The sequence below is a fragment of the Dendronephthya gigantea genome, unplaced genomic scaffold, assembly GCF_004324835.1.
Source record: "Dendronephthya gigantea isolate DGI-Jeju-01 unplaced genomic scaffold, DenGig_1.0 000203F, whole genome shotgun sequence".
Classification (NCBI taxonomy): Eukaryota; Metazoa; Cnidaria; class Anthozoa; order Malacalcyonacea; family Nephtheidae; genus Dendronephthya; species Dendronephthya gigantea.
Window position 1 is genome coordinate 252,113 of NW_021163213.1, and position 21,764 is coordinate 273,876.

At 38.4% G+C, this 21,764-nt stretch overlaps 2 protein-coding genes across 5 annotated transcripts; both read left to right on the forward strand.

The window, feature by feature from the left end:
• Nucleotides 1–11: 11 nt before the first annotated feature.
• LOC114539429 (titin-like) lies at nt 12–10,201 on the forward strand. Its single transcript, XM_028560054.1, has 16 exons — nt 12–346; nt 478–2,028; nt 2,809–2,993; nt 3,098–3,137; nt 3,400–3,444; nt 3,673–3,729; nt 3,802–3,846; nt 3,924–3,998; nt 4,096–4,188; nt 4,266–4,498; nt 4,778–4,988; nt 5,312–5,476; nt 5,570–5,602; nt 5,789–6,078; nt 6,380–7,726; nt 9,413–10,201. The coding sequence occupies exons 1-15, from the start codon at nt 112–114 to the stop codon at nt 6,566–6,568; spliced, it is 3,447 nt and encodes a 1,148-aa protein (XP_028415855.1). The 5' UTR covers nt 12–111; the 3' UTR covers nt 6,569–7,726; nt 9,413–10,201.
• A 1,986-nt stretch (nt 10,202–12,187) lies between these two features.
• Nucleotides 12,188–21,695, forward strand: LOC114539430 (anoctamin-4-like). Of its 4 annotated transcripts, none has more exons than XM_028560056.1 (6): nt 12,188–12,583; nt 16,055–16,353; nt 17,790–19,330; nt 19,532–19,659; nt 19,784–20,183; nt 20,584–21,695. In XM_028560056.1, exons 1-6 carry the CDS (start codon nt 12,496–12,498, stop codon nt 20,825–20,827), a joined length of 2,700 nt encoding a protein of 899 aa, XP_028415857.1. In that variant the 5' UTR covers nt 12,188–12,495; the 3' UTR covers nt 20,828–21,695. The 4 variants fall into 4 exon arrangements, with proteins under 4 accessions (XP_028415857.1, XP_028415860.1, XP_028415858.1 ...); XM_028560059.1 differs by lacking the exon at nt 12,188–12,583 and adding an exon at nt 13,516–13,670; XM_028560057.1 differs by lacking the exon at nt 12,188–12,583 and adding an exon at nt 13,815–14,594.
• Nucleotides 21,696–21,764: the final 69 nt, after the last annotated feature.

Genomic DNA, 21,764 nt, shown 5'->3' on the forward strand with positions numbered 1-21,764 from the left:
ATTAGTAAAATGACAAGCGGAACTACGGAGTACTTTTTTAAAACACCGAATGTAAACCGTCGCCAGTCATGGATAAAAACACTAACAGCAGCGGCCAGTAGCGTTTGCCAGATGACGTGCCCGCAGTGTTGTACGAAGGCCAAACGTAATATCACCGACCATGATGACAGCCAATCAGTTACGAGCGAGGTTTCCTTGGTCCAATCAGAAGAGGACACTGATGACGTGTTTTATGTGGGAATGACCAATCCCAGTGAAGGTAGTGAAGGTACAACATTCGCAAACAATACACTCGCCCAGGAAAGTGTTAATGAGCTCTATTGTGCATCCGATCAGCAGTCAATTGGTAAGTCAGAAATATTTAAAAAAAAACATTTAAATCTCGGTATTATAACTTGTTCATCTATATGTAGTTATTTCCATATCCACAGTAAAAGATCAAACCAACCAGACTTGCTTTTCATCTCGTTTTGTCAGATTCTGGTGAACTAGAAAGCGTTGAATCACAATGTTACCGCAGTGGTTACCTGAAGACAAATGCAATCGATGAAAACTGGGGTCAATTCTGGGCTACCATCACAGGAAAACAGCTGATACTTCACGCGTGTGAAGACAACCCAAACGCGCTCAAAGTCATCGAGTTGACACGAAATGTTCAATGCAAAACGGCTAAAAGAAGCTCCTACGATTTCCGATTTACTTTAGTTGCCAGCCCGGTTGAGTTCTATGAATTCAAATGTATCTCTGCAAATGACAGACGAGGGTGGATGACGACGTTGGAGAAAGTTGCTGGAGGGCTGGGGAAGACAAACTCTGGCTCGAGGATTTCCGAGATTGTTACAAAAATAAGAGAAAATGAGAGTCGATTGCAGGAGGTACAGCGGCAGCAGCAGGAAGAAGCGATGAAACGACAACAAGAGGAGAATCTCGATGGCGGGCAAGATATCTATGATGATATTGTACAAGAACAGCAACAATCACAGCCGAACATAGATGAGATTCAAGGTTTCTATGAAGCATTACCCGCTGAGGAGGGTCCACGCAAACATATATTGCCCCCAACATTTGTTTTACCACCGCCAAAACCTCCGAAAAAAACGGAGAAACCAACAGTAAGTATTGTGGTTGGACAAGATATTTACGACGATACAACACAAGGCTTGTCTGTACCACCACAGCAACCACCTCCAGCAACACCTCCACGAAAACAACAAAGCTTGCTTCAGGAGCTGCCTCCCCCTCCACAACAATTGCCACCTCTCACACCTCCTCAATTGCGACGAAAACAGCAAGAACAACAACGGGTGAGTGCGGAGGGAAGTAAAGAAATGCACGATGGCTTTGTGGCAAATGCTAACACAGTACAGCCGCTTCCAACAGCTTCGCAACTAAGTGAACAACAGCAACGTCAAATAACCAGCGCTGATGTAGGGGGAGAAGAACTTTACGAATTAATTCCTGGTGAAAACAGTCAACAAGAAGGCACTGAAAATGAAGAACTTTATGAAGTTTTGCCCGGGGAAGCAACTGAACAACAAAGCCGTGAAGAACAACAGCAAACAACGGAGAAACAAGTGAATAAACCTGCAGACAAGAAAGGTAAAAATATCTTTTCAGTTCTACACAAAAAGCAAAAGGAGAAGAAGAAAAAGGAGCCAAAAGACAAGCGAAAGTCTGAACAGACACAGAATAAACAAGACAAGGAAAATCAAACACAACAGCAACAACAACGCCATCAAGAAGCGGAAACGCTACCAGAATCGCTTGAAATGAATGTAGATGCTTCCAATATGATGGATGTGGAGAATGTCACCAAGGAAATGTCGGAAGATGCTTTGAACGAGACGAATGAAACAACTTGGAACTTTGAAGAACATGTCCAGGTTCTGCAAGAAGCCGCTCAGCCTCTGCAAGTAAGCGCGGAGAAAGATGTGGAAATAACAGAAGATGAGAAATGTGCTGCAGATGATGAGATTACAAAGGAGAATCGTGCTGAAGATGAGACAGTTGTTGCTGGTATCACGCAAGGTAAGTCTGATAACGAAGAAAAACCTGCCTTCACTGATCTGCGGCGAGTGGAGGGGAGGAAACCCCCTCATATACCCGCTATCATTCCCCTCCCCAGGATATCAGAGCTCTATCTGACAGAGACCTGGCCTTTTTGGTTGCCATTGTAATATCATTATTATGGTAAGGAATCGTAGCTATATACCTGTAGTGCAATAATAATCTTTATAAATAATACACGCGCAGTGAAATTACCACGCAATATCCACAAAAATGGAATAAGAACCCCACGTGTACCTCAGACAGGAAGTTGTGTAAGAAAATAAAATACCGAAAGTTGCGGTAAAATTTTGATAAAAGAACATTCAATAACATTCATTTTTTTACAAAATATGGAAGAAATAACGGCTTTTTTAAAAGGTAAGACATTATTTGTAAACTATGCGAGGTTTATGATACGAAATAAGGTTGAAAACGATGACTTTGTAGACATTATTAGTATATATAATATACATTTTATATTATGACACAACGAGTTTAATACTTCCTTGTTTTAGCAATAAAATTTTGTTTAGAGTTTTAAATAGAAGCTTGCTAATACTTCACGATTTCAGTTACTTAGTTTATAAATCGTTTAACCAGTTTTCGAGTTCATCAGTCAAATGTTTAAATTGCACAAATTGTCTCTACTAGCGGTGCATATTTTTGTGGGGGGAAAACGTAAATATTTGTCATTTAAGTCCCAGGAGAATGTTGTTTTTTTTTGGCAAGAAAGTCTCAAAGTAGTTTGAATATTTTTAGATGTAGAAAGATTCCTAACTCAGGTTCTTGGGAAGGTCAACAACCTTCCTGGTGATGTGAACAAAGAACGACTTGAGCTGACTGAAAAATTGCAAAAATTCCTAAAATTACCTGACAAAGATGCAAGCAAGAGGAAGCCTCCTCCCCCATTGCCAAGCAAGCCTAGTCCAGCTGATGATAACCAGGTGATCAGTGCTTTAATGATCTTCTCTGTACTGACAAACCATTATCATATATTGCATCTCACTGGTTTTAACATTTGGTAATTATTTTAATCATGATTAATTAGGTTGATGAGGGAGAATATGGTGACGTCGCCGCTCATGATGGTAACAAATATACAATGAAATTTATTGTAGACTATGATATACTTCCAGCTCCTAGGTATTTTGTCCCTATCCCTCTTTCTCTCTTGTTGCCTTGGCACTAACTGATAGTTCTGCCAACCTCAGTAGCGTACTCTTCTACTGAGATATGAGATGGTATGAGTAATTAGCCAAGTAAACTGCAACTAAACTGAATGAATCTGGATGTATTCCTGAGTTAGTGGTTTCCATATGTTTTATGAGTCTTTTGTTGTGAACTTTGCAGTTGGCGGTGAAGAAATGTATGATGATGTTGTTAAAGGTGATGTTGGTAAGAAATAAACTTTCAGATATTCAAATATCTTACTGTTGTCTGGCCAAACTATTTAATATAGCTTTGTTGTAGCATTGTCCTCACATATCCCCTCCCCTCCCCACACATCCCCCCCCACCCCACCCATCCCCTCCCCACCCACACATCCCCACCCACCCCACACATCCCCTCCCCACCATACCCCTGCTGCAAAGATGACAGGAATAATACAAGTGATAATTTTAGGTGGTGAAGAAATGTATGACGATGTTGCCCAAATTGTATCTGCAGAGCCTCCAGAAGGTAGAAAAAGTTTAAAATATTTGTTTTTTAAACTGACAATGTCTTTAAAATTATTTTTTAATATTTTCCCAGATATCGAAGAAGAATATGACGATGTCGCTGCGCTGAATAAAACAGGTTTTTCACATTTCCATTCATGCATTTTATCTCCTAATGATTAGTCGAAAATCTAAGAAACCTGATTTTTGATTTAGAACCAAATGATGAACCAGAAGAATTTTATGATGACATTGATCCAGGAATCAATACAGGCATTGCAAATAGATCATGTAGGTTCAGTCTACATGCAATAACTCAGTTCTCTTGGTTTGACAACAATGTGATGTTCAAAGTGATTGCTAAACTATTCAACAACTATTTCAACAGCATCAAAAAAGTCAAACAACTCAGAAATATTAGATGCTACTGGTGTAACAGAACCAAGACGTGCATCGGACATAACAGACAAGATATACGAAGGTGTGTTTTTTGAATAAGAACTGGGTTTTCTTTTATAAAATCCATTGTTTTTCATTCTTACTTTCTTTGCATTGTAGGAGATCTTGAGAAATACAAATCAAAAGGTTTATTTAAGAAGTTTCAACGTCGTTATTGCGTGCTAACACCACTTGCGCTCTACTATTATGAGAACAAGAAAGATCAGAAACAAAAAGGCCAAATCATTTTACCATCCAGTGAATCAACTCTGCGTAAAGGTTGCCACAACTTTCCTGAAGTAAAGGATAAAAAATTGTGCTTTGAACTACTCAACGAAAGTCGATGCTACCTGGTATGTTTTTTGGGGATTTCTTTTAACGTCTCTTGACCTATCCAATGGAAGCTAGATTGCAGTAACGTAGAACAAACTGTGCAATTTCACTCAATTCAAGAAGGTCTTTCTATATGGTGTTGGGTTTTGCCAAGAAATCTAATCCATTGCACAATTTTCCCCGTTCATAGGATATTGCAGGCATTGAATACCTTACTGGAAGCATGGAAAATGCAGACATTCAGCTGAGGTTGGCAAGCGTAGGATAGTTGAAGTAATAACATTTCTATTTTTTTTCAGTTCAAGGTGACGAAGGAGTCAGAGCTGGATATCTGGATTACACACATCAGAGCCGCCTTATCAACTGATCTCTCTGATGAGCAATGCAGGATCATGAGACAGAATAGTGTTAAGATGAGTGTCCATGACGACGATGACGTAGAAGAGGGCGAAGACTTGTATGAATGTATCGACACGATGCAACAGAATAAATCCTCTGCTGATCCAGAAGGTGTGTTGAAAATGAGCCTTGCGATTTTTAACGCGATATGATTACCTTCTTCTGAGCAATGTGAACGAGTGAAGAAGTTACGAATCTTGGGATAAGGCTTCCTTCACCTCACAGCGTTTATAATGTTTCACTCGTTCACATCTATCAAAAGAAGAAAACGTGTTTGTCAGTCTTGATGATACGTTGCAAGCAGCAACGATACCGCATTTCAACTCATGATGGCATACGATTAGAATCCAGTTTGATTGTTAAATCATCAGCAGGTGCGATAGGATTGCTTGATTTGGTAGAATTGTATGAATTGACTGATCAATTTTTACCAGAGACATCAGGATCCTCGGGCAACGCGCCAATCCTACCAGCCCGTGTACCAGCAGCAGCAGGAAAAGCAGCAACACCAGCGCAAGACGATGAAGAAGAAGAATTTGAGAAAGTTGATGATGAAATGGAAGACTATGAAACTGACTCAAGTGCTCCAACACCTGGAGGTAGGATTTCTATAGTTTTGACTCTAGTTGTGCTTGTTTATGCTTGAGAAACTAGCGCATGGAAGAGATGATTTCAACTGAGTTGTTTTTTAGGAAAATCAAAAGATGAAGAGAAACCACCGCCAGGTGAGAATTGTAAACCATCGTCAATGTGTACCCTCTTCATTTGTCTATTATTTCTATGACTAAACTTTGATTTCTCAAGCCTTAATTTAGATTTATCTTTCCATAGCTTGACCTCAGTGACGTACAATCCATACTACACCATCATAATAGGTAAAACTTTAAAATCTGTATATTTTTCCATGACAGTCGTCAATCGTGCAAAGCCATCATCATCCCCTACATTACCCCCGCGACCAACGTCGTCCCAAGATGTCCCCCACCTGCCCCCTCGTGCCACTCCCGGAGCAAAGAAAGGACCACCAACGTTACCAACGAGAACCACGCCAACACTGACGAAAAAATCCCAACCCAGTCCCTCTGAGAGCGAGCCGGAGCCTGAACCTGAGCCTAAGACGGAACCAGCGCCGAAACCTGAAGTCTTACCACCAGTCAAGACAAAACCTTTGAAACCTGGCGAACAATTTGATTATAATAAGGTAGGATTACTAAGCCACTGGTCAATATAAAACCACTGTAGTGTGCTTATCTTTCGTTATCTTCAGCGCCGAATACTGAGGTAGTTTTATACGACAAGGAACACTTTCCTTGAGCAAAATTTCGTATTTTACTAGCTGTTAGCTGCAGAGGCAAACGTTTCCTGATTTTACAAGGGGAAAGGGGGGAAGGGGGGTTCAAATGCTTCCAGCATTTCCTTCACAAGTGAGATTGGCTTTTCAAACGAACACTAAAAATGTCGACACTTTACCTGGTTTATTTATTTTTGTTAATTTTCATAAGGTTTATGTCGCGATGTGGAACTGTGCTGCCGATGATGACGACGACTTGGCATTTTCCCGCGGAAATTATCTCTACATCCGAGAGAAGATACCGAACAGTGATTGGTGGGTTGCCTCCCTAATGGATATCCCGGATATTCGCGTTGGTCTCGTACCCAGGAATTATATCATGCCCGCATACGAGATGTGATTGGAATTCTGAAAAGCTGGAAATTTCAGATTACACTAAGTTTTCTGCATGGTAGGTGTTCGATTAGCCATAATGGTTTGTTTCCACTCGAAAGAATGATCCTCAGGGCCAGATTAAAACCATGGGTTCTCATCGAGAACTGACAGATACAACGAGTTCTATTCAACCTCAAGCCACGCTGTGTCTAGGGCCTGGGTTCGAGGCCGTCTGAGGTTGCCCTGAAGTACTACTTTATTTTGTGGTCCTGTGGTTATTTCTCCTGAGTGAAAAACAAGCCTTTAGAAATGTTTAGTTTTTGGGGCAAGAAAATGAAACATTCATAACAAATTATGGGTATTTTACACTCATCATTATTAGGTCAGTATATATCCGTAAAGACTCACCATTATCCCTTGAAAAAAACTCCTTTAAAAACTGCTTATCATAGTTGTACATACGTCCAGAGTCACGGCTAGTCTCAATAATTTGAAATGAATATTAATAGTTCATTTCTTCGATCTAGTTTTTAAAGAAAGATTCAGTTTTAAGACCTTAAGGTAGGAAGAGGAAAATAATTGTAAAATCTTAATAGAATAGCGTTGTAGATTTTTCTTAAATGTAAATTAATCATAGACAACGCAGCACGCTGAATTATTAAAAACAAGCAAATGAAATCGTGTATTTAATTATCAGCATGAACGAGCATTTTTAAAGGTTTTAAGATTCTTTATCGGCGTAAGTGAGACGGATGTTTTGTAGAAAATATGGTAATATAGTTTCCATAACAACGCTTATTTCGCAGGTGACAGGACGCTGAACATTTATGGAAATAGCGTTGTGTCAAAGTATCGAGATACGATCTCGTCTAATTTTGTGACAGTATTTTTCTACAGGAAGGAATAATCGTCATTTATAATTTGTTTATCTTCCGCCCTCCCGTCGTGTGAGTTTTTAAATACATTGTCAAACAGAGCTTACGTTATTGCGGGAATGCCTCAAAAGTGCTATTGATTATCTCGTTCTGTTTGCTTATATTCGCTTGCTGGGTATAACCCTTTCGATTTCCATTCATTGTCAATTGTTTGTGAAGTCATTCGCAGGCTTCAGGGTAGAAGATCTCCAACGCAGGGATGAGGAATTCTGAAAGGCTGCAACACGAAGTGGACTCAATCCTTGCAGGTAAATTTGTACGCGATGTTCACTGTTAAATGATCAGAAATGGCTTTGAAAGTTTTAAATTTCAGCTCTTGACATTTTCCATTGCCTAAACATTCCTAGGGCTGTCCGTATCTTAATGAAAACGCTTAGGAATTTAATCAATTTGTCCGTTCTTTGAGGCAGGGTGAACAGCTTTATAACATCAGCCGTATTCAGTTAATCCGAAATGTATGTCTGGGAAGGCAATTATCTCAGCCGGGGCAGCAGACTGACCTTTTTTGAACAGGGCTGGAGTGTACATATATAGCTGCTGAACTGCAGGTCACTTGCTCAGACAGCAAGCCTTAACAAAACTCTTGAGCAACAAAATTTTAATTGTTCAAATGAATTTGTGAAGGGATTAATCTGGATTTGGCTGATCCTAAACGCTGTTCTATGTTCGACATATCAATTTTGCCAGCGTGGAGTGATACAGCGATATTAGGCATCCGTTTCGAAGCGAGTGACTGTTGACTTCATGCAAATATCTTGCATCTCATTTTTTTCGAGACACGCAGCTCCATCTAAAGCCAAAGGCAAATAATAATATTGAAGGCTTGAAGCATATTTACATTGGCCAAGCTGTTGTTTAGCTTTTAAGGTGCAAATGCGAAAAAGACTTGCGTCGTTGCCAATTGGTTATTGGCCAATTTTGGCTTGCTTTGTAATTAGGTATTTGCAGCGCGTTTATTTACCATTGTCCCCACAAAAAACAACTCTTTTTTGACGATATATCACCCTAATCCGTTCAATATTTCAATAACACTTTGAAAATCCCAGTCGTTCATACATAGATTGAGAGACTTCCTTACAAAGATCTACAACTTCAAATATACAATGTTTACTCATGAATTATAAATGATATTTTCAATTTGCTCTTCAGGATTTCAGCAGATAGCAAAATCTGTTTTTTCTCAACCTCGTTCAAAAATAGATTCTATAATCAGTATGAATACTTCATGTTATTAATCTGCTAATGCAAGCTATTTTTACTCCGTTTCAAACTTCAATATTTTTTATATTGTTTGTTGATGCACATTTTAATATAACGAAAGAAAAGACAGTGTTCAGTTTAAAAACATTTCTTTTGTGCAAATGTTTAAAAAAAGTTTTTAATTATACTGTTACCAGCATATTGCTTTTTATAGAAGTCTCCAGTTTGTTTGTTTAGTGAAATGATGTTGTTATATTTGAAAATGGAAATTTTGAGAATTTATAAAGAAAAAAAATGGGATCAAAATCACTATCTTCATATTATCAATCATCGTCTTTTAACAGCGGTCAGAACAAAGCAGTAGACCTCGCCTGTAGACACGAATTATGAAAAAAACTTTGCCAATAAGGTGTGCATTGTTTATGTGCATGCGTTTTATCATCAACACTAGGCACGAGAGAGCAATCTAAAATCGTCAATATCGTGACAATTATAACTTGTATTGACGCGACTCGATCAGCGTAATGGCTTTCAAATAATAGAAAAGAAGTTGTTTGCGATACTTGATAAATTGACGTAGACGCAAAGATATTTGATAAGATATGAGATTCTCAGCGGTTTTAACGCCAATTTGGCTGATCTTCTCTTGGTTTATAGTAAACGTGTCGGGTTTTTACAAAGAAAAAGATAACCGCTTTCAACTGTTTTAATATCTTGTAAATATTGTTTTTTAGAAGTTGAAACCTTTCTACATGATCTATCAAGCACTGAGCTTCCCCAAAGCTACAGTGCGCGGAGACAAAAACTCGAGTCGAAAGTAAAACTGCTTCGCGCAAAATGTCATCTTAATCTACAAAGAATGCCTCTCGCTTCGCTACGATTTATCCACGATCCTTTTCCGAAAGATCTCGAAGTAAAACGACCACGTTCGTTGACGTCACCTGATACCATGGCATCGTATCTTGCGGATGTTCCTGAGGAAGAGGAGTCGTGTTCCCCGGTAGCAGGGAGCCAACCGGCGAAACTAGACACGGACATAGTCGTGTGTGACGAGAATATCATTCAAGGAATGAGACCTCGTTCTGCGACTTTCCCTTTTTCAATTTAACGTAGTTTGGGGATAGGTATTAGTGAGTTCTTACACTCTGGTTGACAAGGTTCTGGTTGATGAAACTAAGCAACATTCAAGAATGGCTGTGGTGTCGTCTATCACGAACAACCCTGTCAACTATGTTGTTACAACTTGTTCAAACATATAAATGCTTGTTTTTCATCGGACCAGAAACAACAACAACTTGAAAACTTCACTTCTGAAACTTTAGTCGTGTTATTAACAAAAACACAAAAGAAAAACATCAGTTTTCATCTCTATCTTCAAATCTCATCAACTGACAATTTTTTCATCGTATTTGAAAACCATGCATAGCGCAGGTGAATCAGGGGAATATAAAAGTTATTGGTTTTATTTTTTATTAAATAGGAAAGACGTTTTGTGAACGTTAATGACATTTCTTTGAGAAGGTTTAGACTTTCCAAGTTTCTTTGCTGAAGATGTTTTTCAGGATAACGCCTGTGCATGTGGTTCTGTAATTTTTGTTTATCTGTCAACAAGAAACATGGTCATTTCTTGCGAAATTTAGTAATCGCCCAATAAGGTCACCTCGTGAAATCATACATAATCATGCATACCTTTGATATACTAACCAAATTTTTAAGTTATACTAGTGCACGATAAAGCGGTCTCAAGATTACATCAGTCCTAACTTATGATACCTGGTCAAGTTGGTCGAGTTGTTTCTAGATCATGTCCCTAAAGCATGAATTATGCAAGCTTCCTCGTGACAAGATTAGGACGAAAATATTTATGTAAATCTATACTAAGATGAACCAATAGGAAGTGAGGATGACTGGTTTTAAACCATATTAGTAATGTAAAAGATTGCAGGGTTAAGGGTCACTTCGCTAGTTCAAGAATAGATTGTTCAAGTCTTCTACATTTTCTTGAATTGTGCCTGAAATATGGCTGAACGAAACGAAGAGAATGAAAGCACTCAGTTAAATAACAATCCTACGGGTTACCAATCGATGAAGAATCCAACCAATGAAATCTCTAATGGTACGAAAGCTTATTCTTTTTACAACAATCTCGGTGAATTTGTGTATAATCAACTCTGTCTGCATGATGCTCGCTTGATTGTATTAGTATAGTTTGACTAGTATCATCTCATCTGGTAGATATTGTAGATATACTTTATATATAATAGAATACTTAAGGTTTATTGCCAGTGCTTGGATAGTAATTCCTGTTTACAGCTCGTGTGAATGTACATGTTTGTATGTACAAGAAGACACCTTGTCGGGTTTATGACTGACCATTGTCATCCATGCCTGACATCGTAACTTAGCATATACCTATCTATACACTTTGATATATATAATGGTTTGACTGTGCATGCCCGTTCAGGCTTTTCAAGTTTTTGCACAAATGAAATCCTTTGGTTCGACATTCTCAGTGGTTTGAGTGTTCCTGTAAGTGCTGTGCTTCCATAGACCATAGCCGCGATAAAGACGATAAAGTCTCACAGTTTGCTTCGCAGTTCATATCAAATTCAGAACTTGCATCTTCGGGCATCTAGAGTCCTAGACCACAGCTTTAAAGCACTGCATGCAGACATTAAGAAGTAATTCTTGATGTTTATGCTGTCATAATCTCCAGCTAATTATACAGGCGGTGGTCTATCGTCTACGATATTGAATGTTGTCATTTTTTGAGCACAGCTAACGTCAGTTTAGTCGGCTGAATGCCTGACTGATCTTCCGCGAGTTTGTCAACTTCCGAAATCATTCATTTCATGCAGGAAAATTAAACTAAACAATGTTAGATAATTTCATGTCTCCGAGCGAAAACGATTGCTCAAACAAGAAGAATATTGTCAATATTTTGTTACTCGGATAAGTAAAGTTCTGCCACCTGTTGAGTGTTGAGAATCCTCACACTGAAGACCATGCATCCTTTGGAATTGAAAATTGGCAAAATCTCATTCATTCTATCAGGTTAATCTCTCAGAGCAGTTGGGCTTGTTTGACACTTTACTAACCATTGACAATTCTCAAGTGAGTTCTCTCTGATCATTCAACTATTCACCAAGCAAATAAACATTGAAAGAAAGTTTCATCATTGTTTTTGTACAATAATTGTACATTTTCAAAATTCAAATGTACATTTGTACATATTAGTGTCATACTGAAATATTATCATGCATGAACACTGGACTGGAGTCAATACTGACAGGAACCCCAGTTGATTGTTTTCCAGCGACCCGAAACAAAAGTGAAATTTTTTTCGCATAAAAAAGTCGAAAGCACACCAATATAAATAGCCGCCCTCATTGGCTTTCGCCAGGAGGGGAAAAAATTGACAATTAGAAAATAATAAGTTGTCGGCCGGTCGTTGGCAATCGGTTACGTCGGAAAATGTTAGGGGGAAAAAGCCAACAGCTTTAAGAGCAGTACATAAAATCAATCAGCCAGCTGAAACTCTCTCGAATCATCTAACGACTTTAGGAGGAATGTAATGAAATCTAATGAGTCTTGAGAAACACTGACAGTGTAATACAGCGGCCTTTCCTATTATGACCATTGACCAGCGATTTTACAGCAAAGTTACGTCGTGTTTTTGACTTGTGCGGTCGAGAGTTAACGGGGCGTTCAATTTATTCAAAATCTTGAAAGTCCAAAACACATATTCGTCACACGCACCCGCACTTTGCATTCATTTCGTCAGCTCGAGGTGAATTGGTTGTCCATACCTTGATATATGGGAAACTCTTCGTCATCAACAGCTGTAAATAACAACCCCAATCCTCACTCAGGGGTTCGTTATTCTCCAGTTCCTTCTCATAAAGGTAGGATTCATTTTGTATTGCTCTATTTAAAGACGTGCATGGTTGAGCATCGCCACTGCATGAGCAGTGGTCTTTATACTAATGGAGAAGAAAATGGTCGCATGGTCTAGTAAAGATCTTGTAAGATTTGCCGCTCTTTTTTCGCTGCTATCCATTTCTTACAAGCATCGTTGAAGAGGCATTCTCTGCTGCTAGTTAAATTCAATTCAAGTTAAATTCAATCGGCAACCCTTACAGCAAAGTGCTCGTGATTTTTCCCTGCAACTTATATTTTAATTTAAAAGCAAATAAAAGTCCACGAAAACAACAACGTACATCTCATTCTACCATTTCTGAATAAAACTCGGCTTATCACGATCATGTGATGTGGTCTGTGAGACTTTAGATTCAATATGATTTAGGCTTGAACCAAGCTAGTTTAATCAAAATGAAAAATTCATGAGTGCATCTCCTAGAACTATTAACTCTGCGATTGGATTGTGTCGACGTTAAAAATCATCATTTACAACATCACGATTGATGTTCATTGATATTATTGCCTTAAAAGTTATCCCTTAAATATGTCAGAATAAATGTTTGAAAGCATCTTTATATTTTAATTTATTACTATAAATATACTTTAGTCTTTATAAACAATCCTTGTTTAATTGTTTTATAAGTTTCGAGACGCATCTAAGCTTAATTACTTCTTTGAATTTGCATGGTATAACTTTACGAAGTACCAAAACAATACCATTCTGCACCAAAGTTTGTTTGTATGATTATTGAGATGGGAAGGCACAAATTTGGGAGTTTTCTTTTATGCATATACAACAATAACACGGCACCGAATGCTGTGTAATTATGTCATTCAAATGTCTATACCGTGAGCGATTGTTTACGAACAGCGGGATATAAAATCGAGGAAGTTTCAAATATCAATTCTGTCATAGTCTGACGAACCAACACCCACAACGATTAGTGTTCCTCGCCATTGATGAGTTGAGAAGGAGGTTCAGCCATCAAATTCACGGATTTTATAAAAGTTTGATCGTATTGTTGATTAAGACAGGTCTAGGAATGGAGACAGAGACTACTCAGAAGAAAGGTAAAATATTTGAATGAGTTTTATTGGTTGCCCGCTCTGACAAGTGAAGTCAGGCACCGTGCAACGCTATATGTTGTATTCACAGCATATATAGTTTACTATTATTTCCCTCTGGATGTAGTAGTGCGTTTTGTGTGGATATTATGTACTTTATCTGTAATAGTTAAACCATCGATTCGTCAGATTCTTTTCACCTCGAATATCACCATGCATGTGGGGCGATGATTATAAACATTATGGCCGTTCAAATACAGCTATGAATTATATTTATATGTATACACACAAGTGATGGTACAAAACTAGCTCATTAAAAACCTTGTGTATATATAAAGTTTAGTAAACCTTATCATGGCAAACAAAACGACATCAATTCAGAACAAGTCATACTATTCTTCGGCGGGGAAGTTTATTTGTAAACGTCATTTCAACGCTGCCGTTGCCAAAAACCGATTTCGTGAACACGCTGGAAAACGGGTCTATATTTTTAAAAATTAGTCTCTTTCGTTTAGTCCAGAATATTTTGTTATGAACAATGTGCTTTGCACGAGCATTATTCATATAATTTCAGTGATCTGTCCAATCCTGGACAAAGCTGTTTAGCTTGTCTATATAGAACAACCTAGCACCTTGCTCACATACCAGAGCGTGCAAACATGATTTACATTTCTAATTACAAAGGTCACAAGACCTTTCAAGATCAAGCCACAAACACTGTTAATATGTCATAAATGACCTTTTTAATCGTGCTGCATAATATACAATATATGCTTGCTTTTGTAAGAGGATAGATATTCTCAAAGGGTACTGATATTCTCGTGTTTTCAACTATATGAAGAGAGTTTGAGGATTTATAAGTTGTCAGCACTGCTAACTTGTGTATAATGAATGAGGAAAACGCTGAGAAAGAGTCGATTGGTCTGAGAAGTAGGTAGATTTTGTTAAACTGAAGATAAACATAATATTCAGTCTACAAATCATAGATTGAATGTAAATAGTTTGCCAGGAAACTCGCGCATTGAACCTACTGGAGATTTTGATACATGGTAGATCATCATCTTCGTATTGGTAGATCATCTTAGTCCAAATCTAAACACGATCATGGCTGCGGTATAGAATGCGAAATGAATAATATTATGTTACTCGAACAATGCAATCTGGTAATAAAATAAATAGATAATAAATGATATTTCCAACACTGCATGCCATACGTTAAGTACAGATACTGCAAATAAAAAGTGCGACCATTTTGGATCACATATGAACCTAGTTCGTACTCTGCGAGTCATTTCAATTCAGTTTTACAATTTCTAATGCAAATATGACAAGATTTTGTCGTTAATATTTTAATGAAAGTCTCTAAATCGTTCTACGTCAAAGTAAATATATTGACGTTATTAACTTGAAGTTTAAAAATGATTGTCAGGTCTCCACGGAGCTGCAACTTACATGTTGGTTTTGCAACGCTGTGTTATTAGTGATCTTTGAGAGACTCGTGTAACGTGAAGACCGTTCAAATTCCAAACGTCCAAATTCGAGTCTTCTGTTTGGCTTTCTTATCATCTTATGAACCATTTAAAGCAACGATTGTATAGAAAATTCCATGTCCGCAATTTCTGTATAAAACCATTATGAAACAAACGTTTTATAGAGTTACATTATATCAAATACTGATGTAAAGTTGTGTACCCAAACAAACAACAATTGCCTTTTGAAATCACGAGGATACAAGTAAAACTTGTGTCAACAAGACAAGAGAATGAAACCATTAACATTCTTTTGGCAAAAAAGAATTATAATCGTTGTATAGTAGAGCTTACTTGCGAAGAACGTTACGTCAATGTTTTTATCAAAGGTCTTGACTTTTCAGTCGTTGATTCAGCATGCATTTGCATATTTCAAAGCATCATATCTCTCGTGCGTAAACTGGACAATATTGCTTTCTTTCAAACGCGAAAAATCACCGACCGAGACATTCAAAACAATCTTTCAAGCACAATATCTGTGCGGGATCCAACACATGTCATCAATATTCAGTAAAAGCATTTCTGCATGTTTTTACATATTTAATGTGAGGTGTAGCAGTGTTTGTACAGTTAAATGTCTAAAGTAGCAAGGCTCTAAGATAGATTGAACCCGCGATAGCGGATGATGTGAATGTCAGTCATATAACTACACCGTCACTGAGTGTTGTAAACGAGTTGTGTCTGAACAATTCAAAACATTGTTGCAACTTGCAACGTGGGCGTAAAAGGCGGGGTTTGCTCGTATCTTCTGGCATTTGCCACACATTACAAAAATGTCTACGGGGGAGAACCACCCTTCGGTTAAATATCAACCCAAGAAAGAGGTTGGAAACGATCCTGAAACCAATACGTCCTCTTTAGACGAAGGTGCTATTCTCCTTGAGCATCAAGTTCAACATCCAGCTGAAGACGACGGGCAAAACATGGCTTCGCCTTCGGTGAACGCAGAACCGACGAAGAACAAGATGCGAGATGGCAAGAGCGTTGTGGATATGGTGCTGGTTTATGAAGTGCCTGATCCTTCGACCCTGGACTCTGAAAAGGAGCAGCAAGAGGAAGAAGATAAAAGAAAGATTCGTGATTTTTACATCGATGGTTTGAAAGCAGCTGACTTGGTTGTTGAGATTGATCAATTAGTCGGTGCTAAATCTGAGCCTGAGGTATTATTCTTCTTATTCTTTTATTAACTTTGCTCGCATGACAACAGCGTACGACCTTCTCGAATGAACAATATGACCCCCACAAGTTGTTTTGAATTGAGCTCCTTGTCCATGATATTTCTACTCCTATCTAACTCGAAAAGACGATTTAGATAGTACTTGAATAGAAATAAATTGTACTCAATAATGTAGGTTGAAATATCCTAAGAAGAGTCTAGAATCAATTCAATACAAAACATTGTTTCAATTTGTTGCAGCGATTTGTCAAGTCATAGGTCGAGCCAATTTTAGAATCAAACTCTTGCGAGTATATTGGCAAGTTGAAAGCAATCATCGGTGATCTTGTCAACATTTAGCACGTCGTTTGAAACTGGTTTCGTTTGTATTAGTATCACGTATTAAGAAATGATGTGAATTAACCCTGATTTTAAGATAGGAATCCAAAAATGACAGGAATGTATTCAATGCCCGTGTGAATATTTCAACCTCTCTGACAAGTGATCTATCCTGTTACCTAACATTTGCAGTTTTACGTCTCGGATTTCAGAGGTCATTTGATGCAGATGTAGACGGAAACAGTTTACATAGAGCAAATAATGCTCATATTCAAACCATGTCAGGCCCCGGAAAATAGGAACAGGTCAAGACCGTCAAGTTTTGGAAATTTTTAATGCCCGGGATTTGAATAAACACACAAAATCTATCGAATTAAAAAGCATTTCTTAATAATCGTTGCTCCATAATGGCAAAAGACGAAATCGTCAACTATCACATCCGGTACCGTGTGAAAGAATCCTCACAGTGCAATTCCGGGCATATATTGTCAGCTTTAACTTTCAAAAGTTTGGCTGAATACCTGTGACTTGAAGACAGTGATCTTATCCTGGCTTTGCGAAATTAAGAATTGAAAAAAAAAATTCAGGGAATTTTAACGCTTTTTTAAAAGAACATTTATGTAAAATTACAGATGCAAATTAACATTGTAAAGTGGACACGTTATATTCTTATTATCTTTTTAAAATTACAAATATTCCTCGTCATTGAATCATCATTATAACAGGGTATTTGGTTCAAAGTTTTCGGTGTCCCAGGCTCAGCCGGTCGTGTTTTATAAAATTTGTTGTTGCAAAATTTTGTTATATTCGAGTGCAGCTTTTCGCCAGGTGTTCACACATAAAGAATACCCACTGTTAATATTTGTTTTCATTCATTTGAAAGCATGATTTATGCATTCCCCTAATAAGGAGGAAATCGTCGTCTCCTTTTCGTCTTTTTTCAAAGTTCACGAGCCAATCAAACACGAGGCTTTTCGCGTCACCGTTATCATTAAAAAGATTTTAACGTTAAATTGTTTCGTGTGAGATGTCTTTCCCCCCAAGATGAACGAATACTTGTTGCAATATGTAACAGTAAATGATCCAACTCTTTTCCTTTAGGATGACAACGAAAACAAAAAAGACCCAACAGTATATTTCGTGAAGATCCACGCTCCGTGGGATGTTTGCACAAAAATGGCGGAGGAAATGTTCCTGAGAATGCCTCTTCAAGAATCAGACATCAAGATTATGTCCACCTTGGAGACCTTGTTGGGAGAACAGCTTGTGGAAAGTATTCGGGAGAAGAACCCAATGGTATATGATACAAATATTATTCCTGACGACAAGAAATACTTCACAGCTTATTTTACCAAGGAACACGAGCGGCAGTTTCTTGGTGTGGAAAATCAGGAAACTTTCTTCAGTCCGACGGACAGGATTCGTATGGTGGAACGAATAATGGGTCAGACGCCATTCTCGGAAAATAAAGATCACGATATTGGGTTAGCAAAGCTCGTGTATAGCAAAGCCTTCACAGGAACGTATCCACTTCACGATGGTCCGTGTGAGATCCCCGAGGATAGTGCACCTTCGAATACTCGTCAAGCGTTGCGCTCTGAATGGGCGAAATTTGGGAAATGGTACAAGTTCCAGCCTCTGGATGCAATCAAGGATTACCTTGGGACTTCCATAGGGTTATATTTCTCTTGGCTGGGCTACTACTGCACCATGTTGGCACCAGTTGCTCTGATTGGATTCATCGCGTTTCTTTATGGCGTTATTGACTCGGGTAGTTACCCTCCTGTTGTAGATTGTAAAGATAAAAAGAGTAATTATACCATGTGTCCGCTCTGTGACAAGCAATGTTGGTACTGGCTCCTGAGCGACACTTGCACCTACATGCAAGTCGCACATTTCTTCGACAACAATTTCTCGATTGCGTTCGCCTGCATCATGGCGATTTGGTCCACGTTGTTCCTTGAATTTTGGAAACGTCAGCAGAATATCTTGGCGTACAAATGGCATACCTGTGATTTTGAGGAAGTCGAAGAACAGGTCCGCCCTGAGTACGCGGCTGTTGTGACGACCCTCAAAGAGAATCCTGCTACAGGTCGTATGGAACCCTACACTCCGAACAAAACCCTGTACAAGAAATACGCTGGCGTCTTCAGTATCGTTTTCTTCATGATAACACTCGTGATCTTTGCCGTCATCGCTGTTGTCGTGTATCGTGCTGCGGTGTTTGCAGCTTCTGCATCAAGTGATGACAAAAATGTACGGCATAATGCCAAAGTCATAACCTCCATGACCGCAGCTGTAATCAACCTGATCGCCATTAATTTGCTCAAGTTTCTTTACCAATACGTCGCACTCTGGCTGACAAACTGGCAGAATCCTCGAACACAAACGGACTGGGAAGATAGTTACACCATCAAAATGTACATTTATCAATTCGTAAACATGTATTCCTCCCTGTTTTACATCGCTTTCTTCAAGATTAACCTATTCGTTGGCACCCCAGGACATTATCGGAGAGCCTTCGGTAAATGGCGATTGGACGGTTGTGGACCTCAGGGTTGTTTGGTTGAGTTGTGTATTCAGCTGGTAATCATCATGGTTGGACAACAAATTATCAGTAATTTCACTGAAGTTATGATACCGTAAGTTACAAACTTTGTTTTGCACTCTACCTACTGACCTACAGTACCATTTTCGGATGAAGAATACTCTTTTATATATTTTCAAAAAGTCCACAGGCTAGTTCCCCACACACGAGGGAAGATCTTAATCTTTAAATAAGTTACATACGAGTTTCACTTCACAAGTAAATTTTTATAAGAATCCTATGTGATCTATTTCAGATACCTGATGAAATTGTGGAACGAACGAAAGACTGAGAAGGCCAGTATTACACATCTCCCACAGTGGGAACAAGATTACTTTCTGCCGGCAACAGAAGGGACAATGTTTTGGGAGTATCTTGAAGTTGGTATGTATCTTCTCTCCTGCGTTTAGTAGAGATGATCCTTACTGGACCTCTAGGAAGAACAGTTTAGAACTGATAGAGCTATCCAGTATAAATAAATATGTTTATCTCAATATTTTTTCCACAGTTTTGCAACTTGGTTTTGTGATGATGTTTGTCGCGGCCTTTCCGCTCGCTCCACTCTTTGCTTTCGCCAACGGGGTTCTGGAGATCCGAGTTGACGCCATCAATTTCATTCGCGATCAGCGTCGTCCCAGTCCTAAAATGGCAGAGGATATCGGGGCGTGGTATCCAATCATTGATGCCTTATCCAGTTTCTCTGTTCTTGTTAACGCTTTTGTAATTGCCTTCACGTCTGATTTCATCGCAAAGATGGTTTACAAGTATAGCTATAGTGACGATGGCTCTCTTGATGGATATCTGAACAACAGTCTCTCTTATTTCGACACCTCTCTCTGGACAAATTCATCCAGACCTCAAGAGCGGTATGCGACTGGTAGCATTAAAGTGCCTCCTTCAACCTGCAGGTATTATTTTCAAAGATTTTAAACGTAATTTCCCGATACCCAAGAGGTACTTTCATTGTATATTGTTCGTACTGTCACCTTTTAATTTTAGTCATCAGAGCTGCCACATTGCCATCTGTTAATCGTTATCAGTGTCAGTCCATCATTACCTTCAATCCATCATCATTACCTTCAATCCATTATCATTACCTTCAATCCATTATCGCAAGCATTTATGCATTATTGTCACCTTTAATCCATTATTATTATCATCTTCAATCCATCATTATCTTCAAACTATCATTACCACCTTCAGTCCACCATTATTCCCATCAGTTCATCATTGTTGCCATCAGTTTAGTCAGTTCATCAACATCATAATCCTCACTATCACCAGCACTAACCTGACTTCTTCCTCCAGATACATTGGCTATCGAGAAACAGAAGCAGGCGAACCGTACACTAAACAACACTGGCAAATCATGGCTGGTCGTTTTGCATTCATTTTCATCTTCCAGTTCAGTATGTCCTTCCTCAAGAAATTCATAGCATGGGCCATTCCAGATATGCCCAGCACTCTGGTGCTAAAGAAGAAGAGGGAAGAGCTTATCGCTGAAACGAAACTTCATCAACATAACGATAAACGTGGCAAGACCTACTTATAATTTCTAGTTATGGCTGACATAAATTAGACCTTTTACCGCGTTTTCAAATATACCTGGTTTTCATTTTGCCGTAAATGTTGTCTTAAATGAAATCGTATTTTGCAATGTAAAACAATGGACTGAAAAATGTTTTACAAATCAGTTTAAGATATATTATAACGCTCCAATGCAGAACTGAGATTGAAATGTTGACAACAGAGACACGCCAGGCGGCTTTATGAAAATCAGGTTTTAGGGTGTGTAAGTGTGTAAACGTACAATAATAAGTCATTTCTGAGGCATTTTCTTTGCAAACAGGGTTAGATGTGCTCAATGACTAGAGATAAAAGACATCATTGTAAAATGTCATATACATATATTACTATAGGATATATTTACAAGCCATACCAGTTAAATCACTGCATCCAAATACTCGTATCCCAAATATTTGAAATAGGACAAGCCTCTTAGAAGCATTCAGACTTCGGGAATTGGGAATTGGGATAGGTCCTAAATACCCGGCCAGCATCTCAGTGAGCTGTAATTTTACCTTTTAGCCTTTCAATTTTTTCTCATGAGTGGTTTTAGGATGAAAGGTTAAAGGATTCGATCTGGATATGGCTTGACCATTTGATAAATCATAGCATTCATTGTGCATGAAGATGCATGAATATTAGCACTTGGTTAAATTCTTGCACTCGCGTGTTCTTCTCGTTTTCAACATTTTGTACGTGTTGTGTAGCCTTATGCCTTCAGATACTAACATAATGCTCTTAATTTCTAATCATTAGCGGGTTAATTACCTAGAAATTAGCACTTATAGCTTACATTCGTGAAATACTATATTAATTAGAAAGGTAATGAAATCAATAAATTTTTGCAACACATTTTCAGAGCGTGTCTATTAGAGCCGAATAAGCTGAGTATTACAACGTCCTTGCTTTCTCATGCACACTTA